Raw genomic sequence first — 19386 nt, forward strand, 5'->3', positions numbered from 1 at the left:
AAAATGACTATTGTAAGCTCCCCCAGGCAATAATTGCTGATCTCCGTTCTAAGAATACCAGATTCCTACAACTATTAATCTGTTACGTAGCGACGCGGATCAAGCATACAGGAAAGTCAGTGAAGACACAACTCCTGGTCTGCTGAGTTGCTGTGAAGCCATGGAATCAGGATGACAGCCAGGTAACTAGCATTTTCAGAAGCAGTAGGTCTACCACTATACTATATATTCATTCAGGTACAGATGTGATCATATCACTACATGCATACTGTCATCAGAATAAACTATTTATCAGGACAGGATTATAACACACTGCGGTTCATTTACTAAAACTTCAGAGTGCAATATCTGGAGCAGCTGTGCATGGTAGCCAATCAGCTTCTAACTTCAGCTTTTGACAATAAAACCTGGAAGCTGATTAGTTGCTACGCAGCGCTGCACCAGATTTTGTACCATGCAATTTTAGTAAATAGCCCCCATTTTCCTGGCCAGCTGTCACAGTGTAGGTGTAGCCATGGTCTTTCCTCCATCCCCATAGACTCTGATGATGTGACTTGGCTGCTCTTTTTTCAGCAGCAACTTGCAACCTCCTGCTGTTAGATGATCCCTGATGATGAAGGCAGAAGGTTGGGGGTGGTTGTCTTTAAATGGAATCAGTGGTCATCCTTGCATAATCCCCCCCCCATTCCTTGTGCTATGATCCCCCCCTTACTCTACATCCCCTCTGCCCTATGATGGGAAGACAATGCAGACCCCCATACCACCCTTTTAATCATCTCTCATTGGCTCCAACCCAGCTCCAGCCCCTCCCCTTGCCTCATCCCCATTACATCATCCAGCAGAGTGTCAGTGAATGGGCTGAGGCTGGCTGATCCTAAGAGAGTTGCAGAGGGAGGGAGGGCTGAGCACCCCCCATATATATATGGAAGTCTGGGGAGGGGGGAGCCGGCAGCCAGACACCATCACAGCAGTGCACAGGAGAGGATCAGGGGAGAGGGATCCATCATCACATCGTCCGATCTTCCCTATACTACCGACACCCACACACACTACAACCATGAGGGAGATCGTACACATCCAGGCTGGCCAGTGTGGCAACCAGATCGGGGCCAAGGTAATAGACTGTGAATGGGCACGACCTGTCATCTCCTATAACATCCACACGTGTCCTCCGCCCTCATAGCTCGCCATGACAGGAACATCTGTCTGCCATCAATGATTCGTTCTACACACAGCCGATCTCTGATCAATGATTCGTTCTACACACAGCCGATCTGTCATCAATGATTCGTTCTACACACAGCCGATCTCCCATCAATGATTCCTTCTACACACAGCCGATCTCCCATCAATGATTCGTTCTACACACAGCCGATCTCTCATCAATGATTCGTTCTACACACAGCCGATCTCCCATCAATGATTCGTTCTACACACAGCCGATCTCCCATCATTGATTCGTTCTACACACAGCCGATCTCCCATCAATGATTCATTGTATTCAGAAAGGGTTGTTTCCTTGTAGAATGCAGGGGGAACTCCTGAGTGCCATGTACTAAGAACAATCTACTCCTCCCTATGTACATTAGGCTCCCCCTCCATCTCTGATACATTGGAATACATGTCTGATTCTAACGATCACACTGATCCCCTGTATGTAATATATAGTGGGCACTGCATACTGTAGGCTTCCCCCCTCCATCTCTGATACAGACATGACTGATTTAAACGATCACACTGATCCCCTGTATGTAATATATACTGAGTACCAGGGGTGGACTGACAACTCATGGGGCCTCCGGGCAATAGGGGATCATGGTGCCCCTGTGTCCTCGACAAGACTCAAACCACACCCAAAAAAAGCCTATGAAAGGTACCAGGGGCATCTCATGGTGCCCCTTACTGACCTCGGGCCCTCGGGAAGTGCCCGAGTTCCCAAATGGTCAGTCCGCCCCTGCTGAGTACTGTATACTGTAGGTTCCCCCATTCATCCCTGATACATTGGATTACATGACATGTCTGATTCTAATGATCACACTGATCTCCCTATATATAATATATACTGAGCACTGTATACTGTAGGCTCTCCCCTTCATCTCTGATATGGCTCTCTATGAACCCCTGACCTGATCACACTAATCCCCTGTATATAATAGATACTGGGCACTGTATACTGTAGGCTCTCCCCTTCATCTCTGATATACTGGATTACATGACATGTCTGATTGATTCTAATGATCAGACCAATCCCCTTAAAAAATACATACTGGGTGGGCACTATGTACAATAGGCTCAACCCTTTATCTCTGATACACAGGATTACAATATATGGCTCTCTGATTTTAATGAACCCCTGATCACACCTATCTCTGTATAGAATACATACTGGGCACTGTATACAATAGGCTTCCCTTTTCATTCCTGATACATTGGATTGCATGACATGACTGTCTGATTCTAATGATCACACTGATCTCCCTGTGTACCATAGGCTTCCCCCTTCATCTCTGATACATTGGATTGCATGACATGACTGTCTGATTCTAATGATCACACTGATCTCCCTGTGTACCATAGGCTTCCCCCTTCATCTCTGATACATTGGATTGCATGACATGACTGATTCTAATGATCACACTGATCTCCCTGTGTACCATAGGCTTCCCCCTTCATCTCTGATACATTGGATTACAATATATGGCTCTCTATGAACCCCTGATCACATTGATCCCCTGTATTTAATACATACTGGGCACTGTATACAATAGGGTTCCCCTTCATCTCTGATACATTGGATTATATGACACGACTATCTGATTCTAATGATCACACTGATCCCTTGTATTTAATACATACTGGGCACTGTACATCTAATAAATTGGATTACAATAAATGGCTCTCTAATGCAGCCCTGATCACACAGATCCCGTTTGCTCTCCATACTGGACCAGTGAAGCCGATTCTGGAGCTGGTTGTGTTGGGGTGTAAAGGGAACAAGATGACACCCCTACAAAATAACCTACTTGCTTGTAGTAGGTGGTCATATTCATCCAGACTATTTCTGTAGTAAGCTTGCCTACAAGCTGGCCATTAACTAGTTATAAACTATTTATGTTGGGAAAATATTAATTCTAAGAACATTCCTTTGATTTGTCGTTGGTGGGGTCAAATCGACGTTCATTTTCCACTGACAAGAAAATTTGAAAGGGCAGGATGGAAAATTGTTTACACATTTCTAACAGCGAATGTAGTTTCATTCAGAAAAGTCCATTCAATCCAAAATGGATTTTTAAGCGCAAATGAAATGAAGTATTTTCTAACAACACGAGTCAAGTCATCGAATGTACAGAAAATTTTCGTACAAATGTTCATTTGTAATTCTAATAGTGTATGGCCAGCTTAAGAGGGTAAATGTCTTGCAGAATAGGTCTCATTGAATGGCTACTTTATTGGGTGATTCTATATTTAATGCATAGCCTGTAAAACATTATACTTTATATTATATTTATAGATCATGTTTTATGTTTATGATTTTTCAAGATGGATGGCTCTGTCAATTTTCTGTCTGGTTTTGTATTGTAAAATATTATTGATAAATGCAGTCTGATCTGTAGATTTTCTATGACTTTAAGTATTGGATGAAAACCCAATATTCAGACATTAGGGTTGTAATGGGGGATTGGGGGCGGCGAGACGCTGGGTGGGGTCCCCCTTTGCCAGCCACCGTCATCACTTGCTATGGGGGAGGTGTGTCAGGTCTTTGTGTGCTTCCATGGATCGCCTTTTGTGCAAGGCATGGAAATGAGTCTTTTCACACAAAGTCGTCTTGCCAACCGAATTCATGAATTGTGGCTGCTAAGTAGCCTAATACTGTTATGTGGCTTTTTGCTCTGAAAGTGATTTTTAGATGATCAAAACGTAGACTAAAATTTACTTTAAATGTTGAATGGTAAAATTAATAACTGATGTATCTGAAATGTATATAAAAATAGCTGATGGTAAAAGATCCGAGAAAAATCTGTGCAGTGTACATCAATTTCTAAGATGCATAGTATATGTACTATGTGCAGCTAGGTGGCTCTGCTAGCTGCACACAACTACTTTGGGTGTGGTGAACGCAGAGCCATATTTACAAATTAAATCATTCATTTATTTGTTCTTATTTAAAAAAAATATACACCATTTCTATTATTTGCTTTTACATATTTAATTTTTTTTTTTTCCATTTCAATTATGCGTGCATTGGCTATTTCTCCAAAAAAAAAAAAATAAATCAGCTAACATAATACATATTATTTTCCTGATCGTTTGAGAACTTTTGTCTGCAGTTTACCAATTAAATGTTTTATATTATATTATAATCCACATAATATATACACTCTTATTTCTACATTCATTTTTAGAGCTGCAAATTTTATAGTAAAATTACTATTTTTTTTTTTAGTTCTGGGAAGTTATCAGTGATGAACATGGTATTGATCCCACCGGCAGTTACCATGGTGACAGTGACCTGCAACTGGAAAGAATCAATGTATATTACAATGAAGCCACTGGTAATCTTCATTCTCTCATTTATATTGATGATTAGCAAGTAATAGAGAGATACAATTATGTTTGATATTATTAGGCAGCATGTGCCTGCAAAATGTTAGGATAGTTTTGTTACATTAGTAATATAATTATATTTCCTTCATTCAGGAAATAAATACGTACCACGCGCAATCCTTGTGGATTTGGAACCCGGAACAATGGACTCTGTAAGATCAGGACCATTTGGACAGATATTTAGACCTGACAACTTTGTATTCGGTAGGTATTTAACAGTAAGCAAATTCAACACATGTTCTCAAACCGGTTATGTGGGAACCAACTTCATTAATAAACAAAAGGATCATGTAAAGATCATACGCCAATACTGGATTTTTATTTATAGTTCCAAATACATTCAGATAATCTGCCCAACATATTTGTTCAGTTAGCATTCATTAAAAACAAAAAAAAAAATCATAAATGTAATTGTTTAATCCTACTTCTTGGTCAGCCTAAAACATCATCACTCATTCCTCTTTATGAAAGTGGCTGTATGACATATAGAAACTTTGAAATTCATTTATGACATTATTCATATAGCCTTTTAGAGTGTATGTAAACCCATCTGTATGTTTGGCATCATGCTTCACTGTATACAGTTTTATTAAAAGAAAAGTTTGGGGAAAAAAAACAAAAATAATCATACTCACCTACAGTAGGTGGATGCAGCATCGATCCAAGCAGCATCTGTCCCCCGCCGGCTTTAAAGCTTGGTACACATGGTACATTTTTTTCAGGCTGGACAAAAAAAAATTGAGAAGCTCACCAGGAGATCAATGTACTAATGATGCGATTTTAGTACAACAATCTCCCCGCTGAGCTATTGTGTTCTGACCAGGGGCGGACTGACCATTTGGAAACTCGGGCACTGCTGAGGGCCTGGAGTCAGTAGGGGGCACCATGAGATGCCCCTGGTACCTTTTTCATAGGCTTTTTTGAGTTTTGGCAAGGACAGGGGCCCCATGATCCCCTGGGGTCAGTAGGGGGCCCCATGAGATGCCCCTGGTACCTTTTTCATAGGCTTTTTTAAGTTTGGGCAAGGACAGGGGCCCCATGATCCCCTGGGGTCAGTAGGGGGCCCCATGAGATGCCCCTGGTACCTTTTTTCATAGGCTTTTTTGAGTTTGGGCAAGGACACAGGGGCCCCATGATCCCCTATTGCCCGGGGCCCCATGAGTTGTCAGTCCGCCCCTGGTTCTGACAAGGGAGCTGCCTACCCCCGCCATAACACACCAGTCAGCGTTCACAGCAGATTTGAGAGTGCTGATCGGATGCCGATTGGCTGCTGGTTTTCCAGCAAGCTTGTTCAACAGAAGGCTGCTGAAAGGTTGACTTTTGTCATATAAGGAACTGTACACACAGGCTGAATGTGGGTCAGTAGTACTGACTGATTTTCGACTGAGACTGATTTTAGACTGAGAAGTTATCGATCAAACACCACTGATCGCTCCCCTTTTCCTCTTCAGTGAGCAGAGAGCTGGGGACTGTCAATGACCGGCTCTCTGCTCTGCCCCTCCAGTGCTCACTAGAGTGCTGGTCTGTAGAGGGGGAGGGAGAAACTAGCTCAGGCTGCAAGCGACTCACTGAGAGGCTAAGCTATCTGCTGGTCCAGGCATCTGGGTGGATCCTGACTGTAAACTTGGGATGTTTCCTGAGGTTGAACCGCCTGAGTGACGTCAGCCGACGGCATGCTTTAGCTCGCAGTCATCTGAAAACGGGTCACAGGAGTGCAGAACTAAGTGCACGCCTGTGACCCACACGAAAAGTAGAGCCAAAAGAACTTTGGCCATATTTTTCCTTTAAATTCACTTTTTGTTAATCTGTTGCAAGGTTTCTTATTTGATGATTCTGCCAGTAACAACACTCCCTGATGCAAGCTGGCAAAGCTAAGCCCCTGCCTCCTAATTAGCAGCAGCGTTGTCAGCCTGTTTCAGCTGGCCTTTGGGCTACCATATTTGGCCTGCATGAGGCATGCACAGAACTGGGTGGCACAATGGCCAGCTGTAGAAGCATGCATGGCAAGCTCTGCTACTAATAGTGAAGCAGCAGCTTAACATTGTCATCCTGCACCAGGGACTGCTGTTACTGGCAAAATCCCCAGATAAAAAACATTGTAACAGATATACAAAAAAAAATATTTGTTTTAAGGAGAGGTTTGGGGTGGATACAAATAAAAACATACATACTCGCTTCCATATTGCAGCAGTGGTCTGATGCTGCAGCTGTCCCCTGCCAATTCGAAGCCTGGGAACTGAGCTATTACATGACTGCTGATCACTCTCGGTCAGCTCTGAGCACAGATCAGCGACTCAGTCACTGCTCTCTGCTTTGCTCCTCTAGTGCTTAGTGAAAGCTGGGCTAGGGAGGAGCAGGAATAGCTGGATCTAGCTCTCAGCCGCACACTGAAAGGCTGAGCCAGCTGCTAATCAGGCATCTGGGTGGATCCCGACAATATGGTAGAGATCCTTCCAGGATCTGGAGTGCACTCCTGTTACCCACAAGAGAAGTATGGCCAAGTGGTTAGCGGTAGAAAAAAAAAAGCCACAAAATTAGGCAAAAACAAAAATTGCCCCGAGTCGGTGATCAGTGTAATTAGAAAAACAATGTCCTGGTGGTGAGTGGAAGTTAAAAAAAATGACTATCAGCGGTCAATGGGAGGAAGAAATGCCCTGGCATTGGTTGTCAGTGAAATGAGTGTAGGGCCTTCTCTGCAAGCTCTGTAAAATGTTACAGAAAATTCAGACACTAATTTGGGTTACATTTTTCTTTTTCCACCCATTACCCAAGAATGGCAACATGAACTTTAAAGAATTCTGGGTATGGCATTTTTACATACTTACACTGGTCCAGCTTGGACCAATGTAATTATGCATATAGCACACCTGTGGGATCCCTCTGGACGCTGGAAATCACTGTAGTAGGCTACACTGCTCTAGTGATCTTCACTAGCTTCTAGGTCTTGTGCCAAGTGGCTGCCCTGCAGCATTCTGAACACAGAAGATTGATTGCTCACCACAGGTGCCATTCAGGGAACACTTTGCATTTTCTCAATGAATACAAAGAGTTCTCTGACTGGACTAGGTGGAGAGTCAGGGTTGTGATTGCTGAGCATGTGACCCCTTGTGTTCAGTAAGCAGCAGTGCAGCCCTCGGTATGGGACCCAGAAGCTAGCAGCAATCACTGTAGTAGGGTGCCAGGAATCGCATATGCATGCTTACATTGATCCAAGCTGGATCAATGTAACTAAAGTTGAATTCCAGGTATTGCAAATTATTTTATTAAATTGGGCAGAGACCCAGAAGTGGAGAAACTCAAAATCAAAGAGGCTGATTTAATAAGGGGTGTGAGAATGTTCACACAATAAAATGTGTGAAGATTCACTTCAGTTATTCAATCATGTTGAAGAAAATCCCTGCCTATGTATAATTAATGCATATCTACTGCATGTTAAATTCTGGCATTTGATTTTCAAACTGACTTTTCAAATCCTTAGGTACAAAAATTACTTTGTGAACCAACGGACTTGACACATAACATTGAATATTTTCTTCCCAGGACAGAGTGGTGCTGGAAACAACTGGGCCAAAGGTCATTACACAGAAGGTGCTGAGTTGGTGGATTCTGTTCTAGATGTGGTGAGGAAAGAGGCTGAAAGCTGCGACTGCCTACAGGGTTTTCAGCTGACCCACTCCCTGGGTGGTGGGACTGGCTCTGGCATGGGTACACTACTTATCAGCAAAATTAGGGAAGAGTACCCTGACAGAATCATGAATACCTTTAGCGTGATGCCTTCACCCAAAGTTTCAGACACTGTAGTTGAACCATATAATGCCACTCTCTCTGTACACCAATTGGTGGAAAACACAGATGAAACCTATTGCATAGACAATGAAGCCCTCTATGATATCTGCTTCCGCACTTTAAAACTAACAACACCAACCTACGGTGACCTCAATCATCTGGTATCTGCTACAATGAGTGGGGTAACAACCTGCCTTCGTTTCCCAGGCCAGCTGAATGCAGATTTACGAAAACTGGCTGTTAACATGGTGCCTTTCCCACGACTGCACTTTTTTATGCCCGGATTTGCTCCATTAACTAGCCGTGGCAGTCAGCAATACCGTGCCCTGACAGTGCCAGAACTAACCCAACAAATGTTCGATTCCAAGAACATGATGGCAGCCTGTGATCCCCGGCTTGGACGCTACCTCACCGTGGCCGCTATTTTCCGTGGAAGAATGTCCATGAAGGAGGTTGATGAGCAGATGCTTAATGTCCAAAATAAAAACAGTAGCTACTTTGTTGAATGGATTCCCAACAATGTGAAGACCGCAGTTTGTGACATTCCACCGCGAGGCCTCAAAATGTCTGCCACATTTATTGGCAACAGCACTGCCATTCAAGAGCTGTTCAAGAGAATTTCCGAGCAGTTCACAGCTATGTTCCGCCGCAAAGCCTTCTTGCATTGGTACACTGGTGAAGGAATGGATGAAATGGAATTCACTGAAGCTGAAAGCAACATGAATGACCTGGTGTCCGAGTACCAACAGTACCAAGATGCCACAGCTGATGAACAAGGAGAATTTGAAGAGGAAGAAGGAGAGGATGAAGCCTGATGAAAACAAGTTCTTATCTTTTTAGAAAATACCGGCAGAGTTTTTGAGATCGCCAGTCTGTCTACCCCCATTTTTGTCCAAGCATGCCTATTTCCTATGATGAAAATGTTGGGATCAGTTTTTTTTTACCTTTAACAATGTCAAAAAATAACAATTGTTCTTCTAGACTCTTCTAATTCATAAGAAAGCCGAAACTATGTTTAGAAGGATGTAGAAGTGATTTTGAGCGCTCTTAGATATTGTTGTGCACTGATGGGAACATAAAAAGAATCTGTCTGCTCTGTGTTGCCTGGTTTTATTTGTCTAGTTGCTGCTATAAGTGTTTATTATATTCCCTGGGTTTACTAATAATTTAACTATAAAAAAATCAATATAATACATTTCACAGACATGTACAATGCTGATTTGCAAAGCCAATAGCTTTGGTTTACACATAGTTTATTTGAGCCAGAATTCTGCAAATCGGGTGATTAGGAACATATAAATACATGTCTCATTCCACCTAAAATTTTTGGAATGGTTACAGTTGTAGGGTCAGAAAAGGGGCAGAGTTTAGAGAAAGTCGACATGGTTCTGTCTATTTTTGGAAAGACTGAGGTGAAGTTAAAGCTGAACTCTAGAGAAAATTAATTCAGCTCTGTATTAATACATTCCAAATCTATTTTTTTTTTTAATTTAAGCACCTTAAGTACCTGAATTTATCAGCCTTTTGCAGTCCTTGTATGGCAGCGCTCAGACTGGGAGAAGCAGCACAAGGGTCCAGTCAGGTATGTTGAAGTACAAGGAGCAAACTGACAGGAGGATAGAGCATAGTGACAGCAAGCATGTATTCATGATCATGCTGTATCTCATTTCACCGTACAGTTACATGGTGGGGGTGTGCAAGAGATCTGTAAGTGTTATTGATAGATCTCTTATTTATATATATTTCATCAGTATATTTAGCAGTTTGCCTGGAATTCAACTTTGCAGTTAATGAAAGATGGAAATTGAAATCCTGATATTAAAGCACTTTCTATCATGAGCGTTTTCAAATAAGTTTCACAGGTTGGTCTGCGGTCCCTAGTAAGTAAAGCCTTCATTCAAACTTGAGCTTTTTTTCAACTTGTAAGCCTGACTACATTCAACACGCAGAATCCCATTCTTTCTAATAGTCCCTATTCAGCGTATTCAGGTGTTTTTGGCCCCAGAATCCTTAATTGCAGCCTGTAAGCTTGCAAAATACTTTTTTTGTGCATGAGGAACCTCTTTCCTCCTCTAAAACTGTTCTCCTTCCCCTTCCCAGCCCTGAAAACAAATTCCCGAAGCTTGATACACATGCCAAAACGCTTGCACAAAGCTTGTAAAATGTCTGAGAATGCTTCAACATCACCAATAATACGCTCTGCCCAGGTTTGGATGCAAGCTAAAATGAGACATCTACACTTTCAACAAAAGGTTTCTTAATGGCTAATTTCTTAAACACACTTTTAAAGAACATGTTACACTAACATTTCTTATTCCTAATATTTGTCTGTTGTACTATGTTAACCACTTGCCCTCTAGAGGATTTACCCCCTAACCAGGCCATTTTGTGCGATATGGTGTTGCGTTACTTTGACAATTGTGCAGTCATGCAACACTGTACATAAATGAAATTTATGTAATTTTTTAACCACAACTAGAGATTTCTTTCGGTGGTAATTGGTCACCTCTGCGTTTTTTTATTTTTTGTGCTATAAACAAAAAAAAGACTGACAATTTTGCAAAAAATATATATTTTTGACTTTTTGCTATAAAACGTCCAAAAAAAAAAATCTAATTTCTTTATAAATTTAGGTCAAATGTATTCTGCTACGTCTTTGCTAAAATAAATCCCAATAAGTGTATATGAATTGGTTTACGTGAAAGTTATAGTGTCTACAAATGGCGGTTTATATACTGGAATTCTATTTGTTTTATTCTAGTAATGGCGGCGATCAGCAACTTATAGCGGGAATGTGTCGGGCATTCTGACACTGGAAACTGACTTAACTGCCGCTGAAATCCCCAGTGACACTAATACAGTGATCAGTGCTAATAAAGAGTACTGACACTGGGCAGAAAGGGGTTAACATGTGGGATGATCAAAGGGTTAACTGTGTGCTGTTTTACTATGTGTACTGTTTTACTTGGGAGGCAGGCTGCTTTATATCTCTCTGCTGTGCTATATGGTGGAGGGCAAGTGGTTACAAAGTACAATGTTCTCTTTGTATTTCTTCCTTTGTGTGAAATACCTCGTGATCCTGCTAGTCCCTCTGCTTTTCTATTTCAGGCTACCCATGCTAGGCATAGAAGCACATCCATCTCAGGTCAGTTTTCTGGCTGTACTGGGAGAACAGTCTGCCTGTCCTCCAATGGTCAAGACCTGTGCTGACAATTCCCCCCCACCCCTGCATAGCCAGTCACAGGGAAGCCAGTATATTGCTGTTTCTCCACCCCACCTCTCCAAGCCCCTTATGCTGCTGAGAACAGAGGTTATCTGATCACTTAAAAAGAGAAAAAAATATTATAATGTTATATACTGTATCTATACACAAATGTTTTGCCTTTAATTTATATTTTAAAATGAATGAGTTGTTTTGCAAGGCAAGGTTTCACGTTAACATGATTATGCTCAAGCACATTTGCAGGTACGTATAAAAGGACACAGTGTCACAAGACACATTACATGCACTTACTACAGGCAATACATGTCCTTATCTGTGACATTCAGATAATATGTCATTAGCTGGAGGTGTGACAATTGACCAAAGCAATTAATGACAGTTCTGACATGCCAATGGCAGTTTTTCCTGTTTAAAAAAAATATAAATGGAACTTTATTACTGTCTGATTATTTCAGAAGACAGATACCAGCTTCATTGTACATTATATGTGCTGAGGTAGGGATGTTTATAATAGTGACAATTAGTGCACGTTATGTGTACATTTATTCAACATGTAGGTAGTAGTTAACACTTGTTTACAATGTAATATGTGCCCTTGCCCTATTCAATGCAAAGAGAAAGGAGATTTGCTAGTAGGGCTCACTGAACTCATACCCAGAGTATACTAGGCAGTGCATGGAGTGCTAGGAATCTACACTGAAATGAAGGGAACAGGAATTGTCCTTTGGCCTCCTGCTTGGCACTGACTTTGAACTGCTCAGTAAATTCCACAAGACTATGGTAAGTAGCATTCAACCGAAAACACAAGCACACAGAAAGCATCCACATACACTCACCAGCCCCTTGATAGTACCGGGCTGGACCCCCTTTTGCCTTCAGAACTGCCTTAATTCTTTGTGGCAAAGATTCAACAAGGTGATAGAGATGGATGTGTGTGAAAATCCCAGATCAGCAATTTTTGAAATACTCAGACCAGACCAGCCTGTATGGCATCGACAACCATTCCATGTCCAAAGTCACTAATCCCCTTTCTTCTCCATTCTGAAGCTCAGTTTGAACTTCAGCAAGTTGTCTTCACCATGTCTACATGTATTGAGTTAATGCCATGTGATTGGCTGATTAGAAATTTGTGTTAACAAGCAATTGAACAGGTGTACAGGTGTACATAATAAAGTGCCCATTGAATATATATCTGGAAGCTTCCTGTTGGGTTCTCTGTGCCAGGGGGCTCAATTGAACCACATGCATAGAACTTTCTCTTGCTAGATTTATAAAGCAGACATACTTCAGAAGTATTCATACATACCACAATCCACAAGGCAATTTAACATAAATCTACTGTGAAATTGTGAGTCAAGCTATAAAGGATGGTAAACTCTTGATAAATTTAAAACATCAAAAGGATCCATTCTTACACTGGCAGCTGTAAAAATTGGGAAGCGATGAAAAGGGTTGTAGAAGTGCAGTTTAAATCTTAACTCCAGTTTGAAGCAATCAATCATACTTTTAAAAATGCCACAATACCTGCTGTGCAGTTTTCTGTCCTAATTTTAACCACTTAAGAAGCAGGCTTTTCTGGCAATTTTTGTTCACATGTAACAATCTTTTTTTTTTGCTACAAAATTACTCAGAACCCCCAAAAATATATTTTTCAAAGCAGAGGTCCTAGAGAATAAATTGGTAGGTATTGCAATTAATTTATGTTACACAGTATTTGCGCTGCGGATTTTCAAACGCAATTTTTTTGTTAAAAATACACTTTTTTGAATTATAATTAAAAAAACCCACAATACATAACCCAATTTTTTGGTAAAATATAAAATATGATGTTTCACCAAGTAAATAGATACCAAACATGTAATGCTTTAAAATTGGGCACACCCGTGCAAAGGAGGCAAACAACATAAATTTTACTATCCATATGTGACGCTTTAAAAGCCCTTACAGGTTAACACTGTATATTTACAGAGGAGGTCCAGTGCTAGAATTACTGCCCATGATCTGATGTTCGTGGTGATACCTCACATGTGTGAAGATCGCCGGTTGTACCAGCCTGCCCATTCATGGATCGAATCTCAGCAGGTCTCTGCTGAACTGGCCAAATTTCGATCCATGTATGACTGGCTTAAAAGGCCCCTTTCACCTTTATATCCTTATTGGTTTGAATTTTACCTACTTACAAGGATGCACTACTGGGCTGTCATGGAGGAGTCCTGAAAACCACATTCCTGATAAAACTAATCTTGAATTTCCCTCTCCTCCTCCACAGCAGACAACCCAGACATGATGAGAAGTTCTTAAGTGTTGTACCAAGCCTGTCAAAACTTTTTTCCCAAAGAACAAGTCCCAATTTGCCAAAAGATTCAGCCTGTAATGTTTGATAAAAGATGTGGCAGCTAGACCAGATTGCTTTCAGGATGATAATGCATCTTGTCATAGGGCAAAAGCTGTGAAAACTTTCCTTCAGGAAAGACATATAATGTGAAAGGCATGGCCTGCAAAAAGTCTGGGCCTCAATCCAATTGAAAATCTATGGTGGAAATAAAAGAAAATGGTCCATGACAAAGCTCCAATCTGCAAAGCTGATCTGGCAACTGCACTAAGAGAAAGTTGGAGCTGGATTGATGAAGACTACTGTTTGTCGATAGTTAAATCCATGCCTCAGAGAACTCAAGCTGTTATAAAAGCCAGAGGTGGTGCAACAAAGTAATCGTGGTGTAATGTAGTGGTTTTTTTTTCATGATTCAATAATATTTTCCTCAGAATTGAGTGATTCCATATTTTTTTCGTCTGCTTGATTTGCAAAAACAGTTGCAACTGAATAGTTTTCTGTTTAATTTTTTTTTAAGTGTTTCTTAAAGCCAGAAGGATGGAATGCTAAATTAAAATAATTTTGAGGCATGACTGATTAGTTTTTTTTCTACACAATTAAACTATTGAATGAACATTTTCCAAGAGTGGTGATTCCATACTTTTTTGCCAGGAGTTGTACTTCTGAATATATATATATATATATATATATATTATAAGATATACAGATATTTTCACAGTATAAATTAACCCCTTATAGTAGTAAATATCTGCTGTTATTGTACTGTACATGGCTAATTTTAGTTTTATTTAAGCCCATTATGACAGGTGATTAAAAAAAAAACATGCTGTGCTACTACTTGCAGAAAGTGCAAGGCTAGACACTCAAGATGGATGAAGATGTATAACCAATAGAGTAGACAAAAAGAGCTTACAGACCTCACGTTGCTGGAATGGAGCTTGGTATCACAAGCCTGGCCTCCCAATCAAGATGGATGAAGATTTCCGACCAATAGAGCGGACAAAAGGAGATCCCAAACATCACAAGACTGAAATGAAGCTAAGTATCACAGAGTTTAATTCCACCTAATAGATACCCTGTGTTTTCTTTGGCTGTCAGCACTACACACAACAGCAGGTGAAACAGAGGGTGTGAAAGTACACTATATTGCCAAAAGTATTGGGATGCCTACCTTTACACGCACATGAATTTTAATGGCATCCCAGTCTTAGTCCGTAGAGTTCAATATTGAGTTGGCCCGCCCTTTGCACCTATAACAGCTTCAACTCTTCTGGGAAGGCTGTCCACAAGGTTTAGGAGTGTGTCTATGGAAATGTTTGACCATTCTTCCACAAGTGCATTTGTGAGGCCAGGCACGAATGTCGGACGAGAAGGCCTGGCTCGCAGTCTCCGCTCTAATTCATCCCAAAGGTGTTCTATTGGGTTGAGGTCAGGACTCTGTGCAGGCCAGTCAAGTTCCTCCACCCCAAACTTGCTCATCTATGTCTTCTGCTTTATGCACTGGTGTGCAATCATGTTGGAACAGGAAGGGGCCATCCCCAAACTGTTCCCACAAAGTTGGGAGCATAAAATTGTCCAAAATGTCTTGGTATGCCGATGCCTTAAGAGTTCCTTTCACTGGAACTAACGAGCCAAAGCCCAACCCTTGAAAAACAACCCCACACCATAATTCCCCCTCCACCAAACTTTACACTTGGCACAATGCAGTCATGCAAATACCGTTTTCCTGGCAACTGCCAAATCCAGACACGTCCATCGGATTGCCAGACAGAGAAGGGTGATTTGTCACTCCAAAGAACACACCTCCATTGTTCTAGAGTCCAGTGGTGGCGTGCTTTACACCACTGCATCCGACACTTTGCATTGCAGTTGGTGGTGTAAGGCTTGGATGCAGCTGCTTGGCCATGGAAACCCATTCAATGAAGAGCTCTATGAACTGTTGTGATAATCTGAAGGCCACAAAAAGTTTGGAAGTCTTTAGCTATTGACTCTGCAGGGAGTTGGCGACTTCTGCGCACCATGCACTTCAGCATGCACTGACCACGCTCTTTCATTTTACGTGGCCTGTCACTTCGTGGCTGAGTTGCTGTTGTTCCCAGTTGCTTCCATTTTGTTACAATACCACTATAAGTTGACCGTGGAATATTTAGTAGCAAGATTTCACGGATGCACAGGTGGCAACTTATCACGGTACCACGCATGAATTAGAGCTTATGAGAGCGACCCATTCTTTCACAAATGTCAGAAGAAGCAGTCTTCAAGCCTAGGTGCTTGCTTTTATACATCTGTGGCCATGGAGGTAATTGGAACACCTGAATCCAATGATTTTGAGGGGTATCCCAATACTTTTGGCAATATAGTGTATATTGCTACCGTGGATGGTGATTAAAGTAAACCTGATGCTTTACCTTGAATTAAGAAAAAAAAAAAAAACACAGGTATGCCTTAAAGTCTTAGAAAAGACTATGCATATACACCCTTATGGAGGCAGAGATATTTTGAGGACTATTGAAACAACTTGATTTTTTTCTTGTCTTGAATTACATCAATTTGTGGATCATCGTGTTAAATTACAAATTAAGTTCATCATAAATATGGAATCATTGTTCATGGAAAACCTGTCCTTCCGAAAATATTATGATGAGAGCAGGAATTGTTCAACTAAACTGTTAAATTCTTCAGCATATCTCAGGTGAAGATTATGTTTGCCTTTTGGCATCAGATGTAACCTGAAATATATAAAAGAATTATTTTTTAGTAATACTTAACTTTTAGTAGATAGGATACCAACAGTGTGATGAACGCGGTGACCGACCCCTGCCCTTCTCACCAACTCATGACAAGAGGATCAGCCAATGTCACACCATGCTGTCAATTACGTAACAATGCCACTTCTCAGCTGCACCCTACACAAAAAGATTTTCCAGCTTGCGGGATCACAATCTAGATGTCAGCAGCATAAGAGCGATTGTCAATGTGTCAAGTTACCTAAGCAATTCATTCTAAGCTCCAAACTGCCAGCAGATAATTTTGGGCCTATTAAACCTTCACAATTTTAGCAAGAACAATTATGAAAAGTTAACATCTGCAACATGCACTGTCACCAAAGACAGGTATGTTCAGAGATTCATCATATACAGTAGCACTCTTCAAGAGACAGCGATTCTTTTAGTTTGCATTAAAAGCTTTAGGGGTCAATTCACTAAAGGTTACCGCATGCGATATGAAGGTCACATGACTCATTTGCATAAATTATTGCATAAGATAAGGGAGTCAATTAAAATAAAATATCGAATGTGATGTAAATACTGCACATTTGTTAATATAGTGAGATAAAAAAAACCCACATACATTCATTTTTTATCACCAGGTGTTTGCTGGTGGTATTTTAGAAATGTACAAAGTAACAATTAGAGGAACTCTGCCCTGGCCAGAAAGTGAAAAGTATACAATGTATCAATGTGGAAATGTTCTCCTCTGAGCTCAGGAATGAAAAAAACTAACATTTGATTAGAGAGAGATCATGTTGTGAATTAAAGTGCACTACAATGTTTTCATAGTTTCACAATATTGCGGTTTGCATTCTGGTGCAATATTAGTCTGCAAAAAAAAAAAATAGTGAAAAAACAAACACCAAAAATAACGCAAAAAAGTAAGTGCTAAATATCGCAAAACAAATATTTAATGCATTCGGTAAATAATGCATGGTTTTTAGTGAACTGACGACTTTTGAAATAAACACTGCACAAGTTATTTTAACTCAGAAATGAACGTGGTATTTATCTCATAGTGAATTGACCCCTTAGAGACAATTTAAACACTTTTCCAAATAGGGATTAATAATGAAAAAAGTAAAAAATGGTGCAAATAAAACATTACAGAAAAAAAGGTGTTACAAAAAAAATTGAAAAACCATAAACTAACAGAAAAAGTCCTTGGTTTTAGCAAAGTCTAATTGTCCAAGCAAAAACATTGCAGTGGCTTTCTCAAGTCCGGTTAAGTGTTCTTTGGTCTTTTTTTATCTGACATCAAAGGGGGTGTTGACAGAGGCCATCTGACCAAATACCCAGTTTAAGGATTGGTGACTGGGAGGTTACCAGGTTTCTGACTGTATCGGGCCCTCCCTTTACACAGAGTTTTATACTAATATTAAGATCTTCCACTATGTACCAGTTGCATTGTGGAAACTGGTAGATTATTGTTCAGCATTATATTTCGTGTCCAGGGATAACAAACACAGAGCACTGTGGATGGGTCGGTTATCCAGGAGATAAGAGATTGGTATCTTTCCTTTCGTATGTGCTAGCTTAGTCATGTATGACCTTGATTTGTTCTTTATGATATTCACCAGTGAAACATATACGCAATATTAAAAAGTGTTGCTAAACCCACAACAGTAAAATCAGTCTGTATATGCAGTAAAGCATGCTTGTTATACTCACTGTGGAACCTAAGGGGTTAATCCTCTGCACGGTGTAAAAAAGCCGTGTGATCCTGTTTTCTCTGCCCCTCCTCTTGTTCAAATGTCCACCTAAGACAGACTGAACCCGGAGCCACATGCTCATGCTCAGTTTAGTGTGTATTGCTAGAGAGGTTTTTTTTTCTTCGGAGAGTGCATATGATCAGCACTGTCCAGACAGAGGTCAGGGGTTTTGCATCCTCCTAGAGCAGAAAGAAAACTCCTCCTACAAGCTTTAACCAGTGCTCTGCTGAAGTCACAAAACTGCTCTAACTGCTGATGATAAAAGGTAATTAGCAGTTTATATATATTAAAATAATTGCACTTCCATGTTCTGTGTACTGTGGGAGACCAGATATAGTGAATGCAGGGTTCTGGGTTTAGTAGCACTTTAATGTGTTTTGGTCCTGTTGGATTTTATGAATTGTGTGCGGATTTTGTTAAGTTGTGAATTGGGCAGAGGTCTCATAGAGGTTATCCACAACTGGTACTTTCTGGGTACACGTTTTATGGCATGCTATGCATTCCTAGAGCTTTAACTACCCTACACATCATGTTTGACAGAAGTGTATTTTGTCATTGTTTTACAATAAAGTGAGAGGGAAGTGTTAATTTGTAGAGTTTTCTATGGTCCGTAGAAACAGGCATCATGCCAGACTCAATTAGCAGTTCACAGCTCTGACAAAGGCATGTGTGCTGGTGCCTGCTATCCCTAAATTGAGATAACAGGTCTTTTGAAGTGTGTTAAAAGTTCCATAGTGTGTTAAAAGTTCCATAAACTCCATAGTTTGCAGGAGGAGGGAGGAGGTAAGAGCACTTGGCTCATGAAAAAAAAAAATATATGACAAGATGGCTGTCTCATACAGCTTCAATGTACTTATTGCACGCAACCATTACAAACAAAGCTTAGCAACACTTTTTTTTTACCTAATATTCAATACAAAACGTGCAATATACAGTTGTGTTCAAAATAATAGCAGT

The 19386-nt window shown here is 40.6% G+C and overlaps 2 protein-coding genes across 3 annotated transcripts in view; one reads left to right on the forward strand and one right to left on the reverse strand.

Moving 5' to 3' along the window:
• The first annotated feature begins 927 nt into the window (after positions 1-927).
• LOC149458366 (tubulin beta-2B chain) lies at positions 928-9489 on the forward strand. The gene is made up of 4 exons (XM_089682218.1): positions 928-1114; positions 4445-4553; positions 4699-4809; positions 8146-9489. The coding sequence occupies exons 1-4, from the start codon at positions 1058-1060 to the stop codon at positions 9204-9206; spliced, it is 1338 nt and encodes a 445-aa protein (XP_089538344.1). The 5' UTR covers positions 928-1057; the 3' UTR covers positions 9207-9489.
• Positions 9490-14711: 5222 nt separating this feature from the next.
• Positions 14712-19386, reverse strand: part of BPHL (biphenyl hydrolase like) — a 38689-nt gene continuing 34014 nt past the window's right edge. For both annotated transcript variants that reach the window (XM_089682221.1, XM_089682220.1), the window contains exon 7: positions 14712-16675. In XM_089682221.1, the coding sequence (XP_089538347.1) occupies positions 16582-16675 (94 nt within the window). In that variant the 3' untranslated portion in view covers positions 14712-16581. The remainder of the gene's footprint in view (positions 16676-19386) is intronic.

Source organism: Staurois parvus, unplaced genomic scaffold (genome assembly GCF_062004578.1).
Source record: "Staurois parvus isolate SC_StPar_1 unplaced genomic scaffold, SC_StPar_1.0 ptg000287l, whole genome shotgun sequence".
Classification (NCBI taxonomy): Eukaryota; Metazoa; Chordata; class Amphibia; order Anura; family Ranidae; genus Staurois; species Staurois parvus.

Coding starts and splice junctions, on each gene's coding strand:
- LOC149458366 (XM_089682218.1), top strand. CDS start 1,058: ATGAGGGAGATCGTACACATCCAGGCTGGCCAGTGTGGCAACCAGATC. Junction 1,115..4,444: donor GCAACCAGATCGGGGCCAAG/GTAATAGACTGT, acceptor TTTTTTTTTTAG/TTCTGGGAAGTTATCAGTGA. Junction 4,810..8,145: donor ACCTGACAACTTTGTATTCG/GTAGGTATTTAA, acceptor TTTTCTTCCCAG/GACAGAGTGGTGCTGGAAAC.